A 13,879-nucleotide genomic window follows, 5' to 3' on the forward strand; every position below is an offset into this window, starting at 1 on the left:
TGTTTTAAATTTTCGCGCAAAGCTACACGAGGACTATTTGCACTAGTCGTCCCTAATTGAGTAGTGTAAAACTAGAGGGAAGGCAGGTCAGGGCAGCTAGTCATCACCATCCATCGCCAACTCTTGGACTACTCTTTTACTAACGAATAGTCGGATCAACTGTCACATTATAACGCCCTTACGACTCAAAGGGCAAATATGTTTGGTATGACGGGGATTCGAACCTGTGATCCTCATCTTACGAGTCGAGTGCTTTAGTCACCTGGCCATGCCGGGCCCAAGAGGGGGAATTATTCGATATATGTATATTTCATTGCTTTCCTTTTCAACACCATTAATTTAGCCCCCTCCATTGGCATAGTTATATCTCTGCAGACTTATAACGCTAGAACCAGGATTTCGATACCCGCGATAGGCAGAGCACGGACGGCACGTTGTGTAGCTTTGTGTTTAACTTCAAACAGTGTAATTAGTTTGATACTGCTCATCATGTTCTCTCAATTCTGCCCCAAATTAAACATAAATAAAAGAGATACAGTGATTGGTTTTGGATGCTATGTTTATATCAAACCCTGTCGTTCCTGGTTTACCTTAACAGTAAAACTATTTTATTTTTATAAAGGCCCTTTTAGAAATCTTGTATCATTGCCAGTTAAAACTGAAGATACATAATTAGTAATATCCTTAAGATATTAATTTTAATTACTTTTAAAACATGTGTAAAGTGATAGTTTCTCATCTTATTAAAATATTTGGTCTTTTGGTTTACTGCCAGATTTCCTGTTTCGGTTATTCTTCACGAAATAAACTAAAAAACTACATCCTGGAAAAAAGGAAGGTTTCTCAAACTGTTTGACGAATATAGTAACATTTTTACCACATTTTAAGTGTCTGTGTGACACTCAGACATGTATTAAATGAATATCTGGGCCACTTGTATAAAGTATAAAAACCATCAGAAAACAGGTCGTGTTGCCAGGTGACAGTCACGCAATAGAAAACCAGAGAAAGTGTGAAAAAGGCTTAGCCAACTTATCAGTTAACGAGATGGTTGCCAAACATCAATGAACTGTTCATTACTATAATAAAGATACATCAGCTAAAAGAACCAGGTGACTAGTACTCAGTTTGAAGTAGATAATATATGCTACTAGAATGTAAATTATTTTAATTTTTTCCTCTTTAATAATATGTTACGCCAATGGTAAACTAACTATTCAGTTACAATTACATCGTAGTTTGGACTCCTGTTTGTATATCGCCTATATGTTTTCTTGGTTAAATCTAATTCTGTATATGTACACACATATATATATATGTACGATTTTACTTATTTTACGATTTAACTTCATTAAAATATAATTATTTTCACTAAAATATATACAATGTATGTAATTTGTCGCTGACTATGTCGCATTTTCCATTACATTGTTCAATCCTTATTAAGTTAAGCATAACAGCGTTAACTAATGATATATTGTGAAACAATAATTAAGCCTAGAGAGCTGAGTATAGTAATTATATCGCTGCAGATATTATAAAATGTAATTACAAGAGATGTGTCATGTGCCCTGCTCTAAATACTTTTCACCCTATTACTTACATAAATTAATTTTGTAAAATAGAAAAATATCGTAGCAATTACAAGAACGTATTGAATAAATATAAGGAAAAAAAACAGTTACAGAAATTTTACTTTAAATTTCTAATAACTATTTTTAGTTATGAATAAGGTCATATATCAACTTGGCACTACTTTATGCGGATGTACACCTTGCCGCATATAAAGGCTTGTTTAAAGCATGATAGTCACAGTAGACTTGATGAATTGGTGGTGATTGGGAGCTATACTAGTTTGGACAGCTGGATGGAACGCTTCATGCTGGTATAGTTTGTTTGCTGTGCTGTCAATTAATGTTTTTCTACTATATTGGAGGCTGAAATGCTAACATCAAGTGGTAAGTTGTCATCTTACTTACCTCCAAATGGTAGTACCTTATTTCTTTAATTTTTATTTCAATTAATTCTTTACTTGGAAAAGCAGTCACCTTCCTACGACTGTCTGCAGCCAATGAAGGGTGATATAGATGTGGGACGTTATGGGTTTGAACACCCACATATCGTTCTCCTACTTTCTATTTCCATATCCATAGCTATTCTTTATTTCTTATGTGAAACTGGCGAAAGAAGGTTAAGACTGGTAGACGGTGTATCCCCACCGCTATGTGGGTCCTACTTCTTCAGTCACCTTCAAAACTTAGGATTATTTTATAATCCTACATTGTAGCTTGTACCCTGGGATCTTTTCAGTTGATGTAGCGTTTTTGTTTAATTTGTTTTTGTTTCGGCTTGTTTTAGAGTTAAAAACAGCAAATTATACACACACACACACACACACACACATGTATATATAGAGGGAATTTGGTTTAGTTTTTTTGTTAAGCACAATTTTGCACACACAACTGGTTATCTATGTTCTGCTCACCGCAGGTTTCGATAGCCCGATGTTTAGAGTTTTAAGCCTTCAGGCTTTTATCTGAGTCATTGGTAGTGGTGGTGGGGATAGACGGAGAAAAATGTGTATATTGTATTTTACTTCGATCTGTTCATTAGTATATCACTTATAATCTGTATTAGTGTTTTAGCTTTGGATATACAACAGATGACTCCTGCTGATTTTTAAACTTATTTTCATAATGAACTAATCTTGAAAATAGAGGCAAGTTTGTCTAAGCAGGTCATCATTACGCATGTTTATCAATGGAGTAACACTAATCTATTAACTTTTGAAACAAGAAACCAGAAAAACCGAGAGTTTCTGGAAGGTAAACCAATCTTATGCAGGTTTCTCTTTCACAAACGCTTTAGATATTGAGTTTCTAGTTTTGTTTTTATGAAACAGAAGTCTTAGTTTTGTGATTTATCTATTATTATTCTAAAAGTCTTAGTTTTATGACCAATCTGTTATTATCCTACAGAAGTCTTAGTTTTGTAATTTATTTGTTATTATCCTACAGAAGTTTTAGTTTTGTGATTTATCTGTTATTATCCTACAGAAGTCTTAGTTTTGTGATTTATCTGTTATTATCCTACAGAAGATTTAGTTTTATGAGTTACCTGTTTTTATCCTATAGATGTGTTAGTTTCATGAATGATTATACTAACTTCTTATTTTAAAGAGCTGAGATTGCACGTACACATAGCTGAAAGGTCTCTTGCAAGTCGTATGTTTTGTTATTTCTATTATCTCTAGGAAGGTCTCACCTGTATGTTGGTGTTTGCCATTATTGCTGCCGTCCTTGGAATGTTCCAATTTGGCTACAACACTGGAGTTATTAACGCCCCTCAAAAGGTAATGTTAGTTACTCTTATCAACGACATTGAAGTTATTAACGTCCGACAGAAGGTAATGTTACATACTGTTATCAACAACACTGGAGCTAATAACATCTTTCAGAAGGTAATGTTACTTACTGTTATCAACAACACGGGAGCTATTAACGCCCCTCAAAAGGTAATGCGAGTTACTGTTATCGACAACACTGGAGCTAATAACGCCCCTCAGAATATAATGTTACTTACTGTTATCAACAACACTGGAGCTAATAACATCCTTCAGAAGGTAATGTTACTTACTGTTATCAACAACACTGGAGCTATTAACGCCCCTCAAAAGGTAATGTGAGTTACTGTTACCGACAACACTGGAGCTATTAACGTCCTTCAGAAGGTAATGTTACTTACTGTTTCCAACAACACCGAAACTATTAACATACCTTCAGAAGGTAAGGTTACTTGCTATTATCAACAACACTGGAGCCATTAACGTCCTTCAGAAGGTAATGTTACTTACTGTTATCAACAACACTGGAGCTGATAACGCACCTCAGAAGGTAATATTACTTACTAATATCAACAACATTGAAGCTATTACGCCCTTCAAAAGGTAATGTAACTTACTGTTATCGACAACACTGGAATTAATAACGCCCCTCAGAATGTAATGTTACTTACTATTATCAACAACACTGGTGCTATTAACGTCCTTCAGAAGGTAATGTTACTTACTGTTATCAACAACACTGGAGCTAATAACGCCCATCAGAATGTAATGTCACTTACTGTTATCAACAACACTGAAACTATTAACGTCCTTCAGAAGGTAATGTTACTTACTATTATCAACAACACTGGAGCGATAAACGTCCTTCAGAAGGTAATGTTACTTACTGTTATCAACAACACTGGAGCTAATAACGCCCATCAGAAGGTAATGTTACTTACTGTTATCGACAACACTGGAGCTAATAACGCCCCTCAGAATGTAATGTTACTTACTGTTATCAACAACATTGAAACTATTAACGTCCTGCAGAAGGTAACGTTACTTACTGTTATCAACAACACTAAAACTATTAACGTCCTTCAGAAGGTAATGTTACTTACTGTTATCAACAACACTGGAGCTATTAACGCCCTTCATAAGGTAATGTTACTTATTGTCATCAACAATACTAGAGATATTAACGTTCTTCAGAAGGTAATGTTACTTACTGTTATCAACAACACTGGAGCTATTAACACCCTTGAGAAGGTAATGTTACTTACTGTTATCAACAACACTGGAGCTATGAACGCCCTTCAGAAGGTAATGTTACTTACTGTTATCAACAACACTGAAACTATTAACGTCCTTCAGAAGGTAATGTTACTTACTGTTATCAACAACACTGGAGCTATTAACGTCCCTCAAAAGGAAATGTTACTTACTGTTATCAACAACACTGAAACTATCATCGTCCTTCAGAAGGTAATGTTACATACCCTTACCAACAACACTGGAGCTATGAACGCCCTTCAGAAGGTAATGTCACTTACTGTTATCAACAACACTGGAGCTAATAACGCCTCTCAGAAGGTAATGTTACTTACTGTTATCAACAACATCGAAACTATTAACGTCCTGCAGAAGGTAACGTTACTTACTGTTATCAACAACACTGAAACTATTAACGTCCTTCAGAAGGTAATGTTACTTACTGTTATCAACAACACTGAAGCTATTAACGCCCTTCAAAAGGTAATGTTACTTATTGTCATCAACAACACTGGAGCTATTAACGCCATTCAGAAGGTAATGTGAGTTACTGTTATAAACAACACTGAAACTATTATCGTCCTTCAGAAGGTAATGCTACTTACTGTTATCAACAACACTGGAGCTATTAACGCCCCTTAATAGGTAATGTGAGTTACTGTTATCGACAACACTGGAGCTAATAACGCCCCTCAGAAGGTAATGTTACTTACTGTTATCAACAACACTGAAACTATTAACGTCCTTCAGAAGGTAATGTTATTTACTGTTATCAACAACACTGGAGCTATTAACGCCCCTCGAAAGGTAATGTTACTTACTGTTATCAACAACACTGGAGCGATGAATGCCCTTCAGAGGGTAATGTTACTTACTGTTATCAACAACACTGGAGCTATTAACGCCCCTTAAAAGGTAATGTGAGTTACTGTTATCGACAACACTGGAGCTAATAACGCCCCTCAGAAGGTAATGTTACTTACTGTTATCATCAACACTGGAGCTATAAACGTCATCTTAAAAAGGTAATGTTACTTACTGTTATCAACAACACTGAAACTATTAACGTCCTTCAGACCCTGAGAAGGTAATGTTACTTACTGTTATCATCAACACTGGAGCTATAAACGCCATCTTAAAAAGGTAATGTTACTTACTGTTATCAACAACACTGAAACTATTAACGTCCTTCAGACCCTGAGAAGGTAATGTTACTTACTGTTATCAACAACACTGGAGCTATTAACGCCCCTTAAAAGGTAATGTGAGTTACTGTTATCGACAACACTGGAGCTGATAACGCCCCTCAGAAGGTAATGTTACTTACTGTTATCATCAACACTGGAGCTATAAATGCCTTCTGAAAAAGGTAATGTTACTTACTGTTATCAACAACACTGGAGCTATTAACGTCCTTCAGAAGGTAATGTTAGTTACTGTTATCGACAACACTGGAGCTATTAACGCCCTTCAGAAGGTAATGTTACTTACTGTTATCAACAACACTAAGACTATTATCGTCTTTCAGAAGGTAATGTTACTTACTGTTATCGACAACACTGGAGCTATTAACGCTCCTCAGAATGTAATGTTACTTACTATTATCAACAACACTGGTGCTATTAACGCATTCAGAAGGTAATGTTACTTATTGTTTTCAACAACACTGAAACTAGTAACGTCCTTCAGAAGGTAATGTTACTTACTATTATCAACAACACTGGAGCTATTAACGTCCTTCAGAAGGTAATGTTACTTACTGTTATCAACAACACTGGAGCTAATAACGCCCATCAGAAGGTAATGTCACTTACTGTTATCAACAACACTGGAGCTAATAACGCCCCTCAGAAGGTAATGTTACTTGCTGTTATCAACAACATTGAAACTATTGACGTGTAGCAGAAGGTAACATTACTTACTGTTATCAACAACACTGAAACTATTAACGTCCTTCAGAAGGTAATGTTACTTACTATTATCAACAACACTGGAGCGATAAACGTCCTTCAGAAGGTAATGTTACTTACTGTTATTAACAACACTGGAGCTAATAACGCCCATCAGAAGGTAATGTTACTTACTGTTATCAACAATACTGGAACTATGAATGCCCATCAGAAGGTAATGTCACTTACTGTTATCAACAACACTGGAGCTATTAACGTCCTTCAGAAGGTAATGTTACTTACTGTTATCAACAACACTGGAGCTAATAACGCCCATCAGAATGTAATGTCACTTACTGTTATCAACAACACTGGAGCTAATAACGCCCCTCAGAAGGTAATGTTACTTACTGTTATCAACAACATTGAAACTATTAACGTCCTGCAGAAGGTAACGTTACTTACTGTTATCAACAACACTGAAACTATTATCTTCCTTCAGAAGGTAATGTTACTTACTGTTATCAACAACACTGGAGCTATTAACGCCCTTCATAAGGTAATGTTACTTACTCTTATCAACAATACTGGAGCTATTAACGTTCTTCAGAAGGTAATGTTACATACTCTTACCAACAACACTGGAACTATGAACGCCCTTGAAAAGGTAATGTCACTTACTGTTATCAACAACACTGGAGCTACTCACGCCCCTGAGAAGATAATGTTACTTACTGTTATCGACAACACTGGAGCTAATAACGCCCCTCAGAAGGTAATGTTACTTACTGTTATCAACAACATTGAAACTATTAACGTCCTGCAGAAGGTAACGTTACTTACTGTTATCAACAACACTGAAACTATTAACGTCCTTCAGAAGGTAATGTTACTTACTGTTATCAACAACACTGGAGCTATTAACGCCCTTCAAAAGGTAATGTTACTTATTGTCATCAACAACACTGTAGCTATTAACGCCATTCAGAAGGTAATGTGAGTTACTGTTATAAACAACACTGAAACTATTATCGTCGTTCAGAAGGTAATGTTACTTATTGTTATCAACAACACTGGAGCTATTAACGCCCCTTAAAAGGTAATGTGAGTTACTGTTATCGACAACACTGGAGCTAATAACGCCCCTCAGAAGGTAATGTTACTTACTGTTATCAACAACACTGAAACTATTAACGTCCTTCAGACCCTGAGAAGGTAATGTTACTTATTGTTATCATCAACACTGGGGCTATAAACGCCATCTTAAAAAGGTAGTGTTACTTACTGTTATCAACAACACTGAAACTATTAACGTTCTTCAGAAGGTAATGTTACTCATTGTCCTCAACAACACTGGAGCTATTAACGCCCTTTAGAAGGTAATGTTACTTATTGTCATCAACAACACTGGAGCTATTAACGTTCTTCAGAAGGTAATGTTACTTATTGTCATCAACAACACTGGAGCTATTAACGCCATTCAGAAGGTAATGTGAGTTACTGTTATAAACAACACTGAAACTATTATCGTCGTTTAGAAGGTAATGTTACTTACTGTTATCAACAACACTGGAGCTATTAACGCCCCTTAAAAGGTATTGTGAGTTACTGTTATCGACAACACTGGAGCTGATAACGCCCCTCAGAAGGTAATGTTACTTACTGTTATCATCAACACTGGAGCTATAAATGCCTTCTTAAAAAGGTAATGTTATTTACTGTTATCAACAACACTGGAGCTATTAACGCCCTTCAGAAAGTAATGTTACTTACTGTTATCAACAGCACTGGAGCTATTAACGCCCTTCAGAAGGTAATGTGAGTTACTGTTATCGACAACACTGGAGCTATTAACGCCCTTCAGAAGGTAATGTTACTTACTGTTATCAACAACACTAAAACTATTATCGTCTTTCAGAAGGTAATGTTACTTACTGTTATCGACAACACTGGAGCTAATAATGCCCCTCAGAAGTAATGTTACTTACTGTTGTTGATAATGTTAGAATTTTCTACACAATATAACTGTCATGTTTGTATTTTGCAGTATCGAAGTCGCAAACAAGAAAAACTATCTAGTTTAGGATAAGTGGTTTGTTTGAGATTTTCCATAGGTAGCGGAAGGCTATAACTAAATTGCCCATATGCATATCTCAAATACCACAAGTGTGGCCTACCGACAGTCTTAATTCGTGATATTACAAATTATTCCTGGACTGTAAACGCTATTTTATCCACCTCTACTAAGTGTGACCTAGCCGCTAAGTGATTTTTAGGTTCAGTGACCGAAAACAAAGTTCCTGACACTATTCAAAGAGCAACAAAAAATAATTTTTAAACTATTATCGCAAAGTTGAACTTAAAATTAAGATGACATATTGGACAACGTTTAAGGGTAATCAAGTCTTAAAGACACACAAGAATGTATGTAGATTGAATTTCCACTTAGGGAATGTTTGTACACCAAAAATCGTCTAGTATTAATAATTATGCAATAGTATTTATAAAATGAAATGTAATGCTGTTGAATTAAGTGTTCTAAGCGATTGGAGTTCTTAGATGTTTTATAAGAGCAACACCACATTGGTCTGTCTGCTGTGTCCACCGCGAGGAACTGAGCCTTGCATTTCAGCGGTCTAGATCCGTTAATTTACCGCTGTCTAACTGGAGGGCGACTCGTTCGAATAAAATATTTTTATTATTTTTCATGGTTATTAAATAGCTTATAATTTTTATATCGGATTTTTTTAAACGTGCAATATATTGTGTCGGACTTTGAAAACATAATTGCTTTTTTTCTACGTCACTTCAAACCCCTAACAATATATCACTTTAAACTATTTTACGTCACTTCAAACCTCTAACAATATATCACTTCAAACTATTTTACGTCACTTCAAACCCTTAACAATTTATCACCTCAAACATTTTTTCCACGTCACTTCAAACCTATAATAATGCACCACTACAAACTTCTGGGCAGTATGTCACTTCAAAGCCTAGTCGAAACAGCTTGATAATAAAATAATTTCCCAATTTTATTTGTTAATTTCAAAGATAATTAGTTGTCAATGAAACCGAATCCACTTTTTAGCTTTAACTTGACGCTAATCTTCTCCTGATGTGCTTTTGACCTCAACAATTACTACTTACCATACTAATTGGCCTTCAATTCTTCGCTGTGATCTGATTTTCAGATTTCTATAGTGAAGTACGAACTCAGGAGGAAGAACCAGCTGGTCTAAGGAAAGATTAATTCTCAGAGAAGCTGACTTTATATTTATTGGCCGAAAGTTGACTAAGAAACTCATGTCATGAATTTAAAAACCCATGTTTTTGTTTGTTGTTTTGAAATTGTACAATCATTTTAATACAATTAAGTTACAAGTTGTACTTTTATAGTACAATGTATGTATTTTGAATTAAGCACAAAGCTTCACGATGGGCTATCTGTGCTCTGCCCACCACGGGTATCGAAACCCGGTTTTTAGCGTTGTAAGTCCGCAGACACACCGCTGAGCCACTGGGGGGCTATAGTAAAATAAAATGATAAAATGTAATAAATACACTGGAGAATCAACATTTCCAATTGGATTTAGTTTATAAAAGGGAAGAAATGTATCTCAATTTTCAATCTTTCTCACGATTTTCAACAATATTCAGAGAGACGAAATACTGATTTCCTTCTCTTTTGTTTTTTGTCACTTTCTGGTTAACAATAAAACTTAATAGATTAAAGTTGACACGTTACCTAATGTCTGTTTGAGTCACCAAAATATACCTCTTCTTCCCATGAATATTACTTCCTTCCCATAGTCATGAGACAATCAACTTAGCGCAGGAATGATATTAGCGACTAGCCATCTGAGAACAAGCGCCCTGTTAATTGTTGTCCAGCTTGAATAAGGCCTAAGTAATCCTCACCTTAACTCTTTATCCTTATTTCTGATAAGATAAATTAATTTGTCTTCTTCCCTCACGTGTCTATTCAACTTATTCTGTATTTTGACATTTATCAACTACTGCAATGTATTACTTATAAAATATTAAAGTACATTAGTTCACGAAAGATTATCTTTGTTTGGATTGCATAAAGATTAACACACCAACCAAAGTTCTTTTTATTTCAATAAACGACCCTTTTCTTTGTCTTTGGGCTTGCCAATATATTTTATAAAGACCTTGAAATTACCTTTTTTGTATATTTTTAATGAGTTTATTTGGTTGTTTGTTGAATTTTGTGCAAAACCACTCGAGGACACCATTATCAACCACCTAGTGACCATTCTGCTATTCTTCCAAATATAATAAAAAGTTATACGCAGTCCTTAAAACATTAAAAAACTATTGTATAACAGAAATTGCGAACAACCTGTCTTTAACTTAATGAAGTATAGAATGAGATGTTTTGCAAGGAAATAAACGCACAATTTTTACAAATAACTTAGACATAATATAAATGAGAGAATCATTAAAACGGAGAAAACTGTACTAATACATGATTTAGATTATCTGAACCTTTCCTCCAAACATCATTTTATAATATACGTATTGGCTTTTTTTATTTCTAATTCTTTTTTACCATTGGCGTAGTCAACCTTGCTCGCGCGTAAATTTTCTGGGGAAGTTAACTCGTTGTCTTCTTACTGGCAATTAAATAGCAGCAGGCAGTGTTTTGTTCCCTCGTAGCGTGCTAATAACATTTACTTACCCTAATAATTACGTTAATTGGTTAGTAATTATTTCAAATTTTCAAACTCGCGGCCAACTTTGAAAACTAACAAAATAATTTGCTTTCTGATAGAAATCTAGGATAAACTTAGAATTTTGACGAAGGGAAATGATGGTACTCATTACTATGATAATTTTACTTATCCAACCTCATCTGCTATTGTATAGTGTAACGACGTGTTTTTTTCCCTCTACAAAGAAATTATATAAAAACTTGGTAAGCGTCTTAAATCAAAGACAATGTTGTTTTATTCAGTTAATTAATAACAAGTTTTACACTTGTCTTACTCTTAGGGTTATACTATTGACTTATGTTAGTTTCAGAATGTAAAGCGACTTGTTAAAATGCGTTATTCTGTATTGCTTAGCTTAAAGAAAGAATGATTACACATTTGTTTATAATTGTAAAAACGAGTACTACATGTACTGTTAGATAAGTAATAGCTTACCGAGCTAAGCCTAAACGCTAGTACATATGTTGATTGACAATTATCAGTTTAGTCTGCTAAGCCTAAATGTTAGTACATGTTGTTAGAATTTAGCAGTTGTTTCAGAAAGCGCCTTTTTATTTTTCTTTGTTGCTACTATTCACACCATAGGTATCGAAAACCTATTTTTATTATTACAAACCCTTAACTTTATCGCTGAACAAACCAGGAAAGTGATTTGTTACCGGTCTCATTCTTTTATCAAGTCTATCAAACTTTATAAGTACTGTCTTTTGATAAAAAAAAAAAAAAATTTAATGAAGCTTAGTAACCTCTGCAGATTGTTACCAATAAAAATGTCACCCACGCGTACATATTCATACGTTTATATACATATATATATATAGTAATAAACGTCATACTCTCAATTTCTATTTAACAAATTACTTTGATCATTTTAATAGGTCTATTTTGTACTACAAAACAATAAATACCATTTTATCAGTTTTCATTAACCTATTGTCTTCGGTAAGACATAATAAATTTTATCCTTGCTTTATCTTGTAAGTTATAGAATACACATTTGTCTTACCTTTAGATATCAAATGTTTCAGCCTGACTGAATACAGTAGCCATGTTACTTTTTATTTCTTAAAACGTTATGTTTTGCCCATGTTCTGCCAACAATTAAATCTAAAGTAGGTGGAAACGTAAAATTACTACAGAATCGGTTGTTCTATTGACGACTGTTTACTAGAACCACAAAAAGACTTTTTTATTGGGTGAGGGCGTGTTTTCATTTAAACATATAATTACCTATACAGTTTTAACAAGATTTCTGGTTTTCACACAAAAATATACAGATACAGATATTATTGTCAAACAATTCAAATACAACATTTATTAAAATGCTTTAGTTTGTACAAACGGTATATATACATGAACTTTCGAAATTGTATCAAGTGAAGTAATGAACACACACACACAAATATGACTTATAAACACAAGTGTTAAAACATGAAATCATGAAATGAAATGAGTCTGCAAAAATACGGTCTTTTTTATTATTAAAACTATTTTTCTGAACCATTCACTAGAAGGTTTTGAATGACCACGTGTCACATAACTGGGAATATTGTAAAAAATTAATGCATACATATGTACAATAAAGAAAGAAACATATACGACTTCACAACCGATACTGGGCCCCGTTTTGTTTTGTTTTTTTTTGGTGTGTTTTTAAGTGAAACTTATAAATATTAAAGAAATACACTACTGGAGTACAATCTTCCCAATACTTACGAAGTACTTTTTGATAAACTATAAAACACCTTTAAATATCATGTGGGTAGAATTTGGGTGAGAGGTGACAGAGTGTACTTATTAGCATACTTGCCCCGCATGTCATATTAACTTAAATTTACCAAAGTCCATCTTTGATCAAAAGTCCACTGCTGACCAGAAGTCCACCCTAGAAAGAACAGACAGGTGCTGCTTGAACATGTTTCATTATATTAAACAGCTTACTTGACGAAACTGAGTATTAAAAAAATGTCAGTCGTTCAGTAACATTAAAATTACTGGTGAGTAAAGAACGAAACAGAACACAAAACTGTAGACTGATGAAGGAATGAATCTTTAAATGTACTTATTTGGTGTCTAACTTTATGTCAATGACTTCCAGATATTTTGGAATTTGGTATGCCTTATGCTTTGCTGTTTCCGTACAGTGTGTATCTTTATTGGTGTGTTACTCAGTAAATATGATATATAAGTATATAGTGCACTTGTCTTTCAGCTTATTAAAGAATTTATATCTGACATATACGAGAGACGAATGCAAGAAATTATCACAGAAAGCTTCAAAGAATTCCTGTGGTCCGTCACCGTCTCCATATTTGCAATAGGTGGTATGGTCGGAGGAATTTCAGGGGGAGCGGTTGCTAACCGATGGGGAAGGTGAGAAACACCAGGGTATAACAATGATATAGTTGTTTTAAAAAGAACTTTCTTATTGTGTTTTTCATGCATATAATTGGCACAAAAGTTTCAATAATTAATAGACCGTTCGTTGTTTTTTGCTTTTATTATTTTACGTTTTGGTTAAACAGATAATTACTATTTTACATTTAGGCTAAACAGATAATTATATTACGTTTTGGTTCAAGTTATGATTACTGTTTTACGTTTTGGCTAAACACATGGTTATTCTCTTACGTTTTTGTTAAACAGAG

The 13,879-nt window shown here is 34.3% G+C and overlaps 1 protein-coding gene across 1 annotated transcript in view; it reads left to right on the forward strand.

Moving 5' to 3' along the window:
• Positions 1-13,879, forward strand: part of LOC143243793 (glucose transporter type 1-like) — a 147,974-nt gene that overhangs the window by 115,678 nt on the left and 18,417 nt on the right. Inside the window, exons 5-6 of the mRNA XM_076487457.1 lie at positions 3,254-3,352; positions 13,444-13,604. Of these exons, the coding sequence (XP_076343572.1) occupies positions 3,254-3,352; positions 13,444-13,604 (260 nt within the window). The remainder of the gene's footprint in view (positions 1-3,253; positions 3,353-13,443; positions 13,605-13,879) is intronic.

This window comes from Tachypleus tridentatus, chromosome 2, assembly GCF_004210375.1.
Source record: "Tachypleus tridentatus isolate NWPU-2018 chromosome 2, ASM421037v1, whole genome shotgun sequence".
Taxonomy (NCBI): domain Eukaryota; kingdom Metazoa; phylum Arthropoda; class Merostomata; order Xiphosura; family Limulidae; genus Tachypleus; species Tachypleus tridentatus.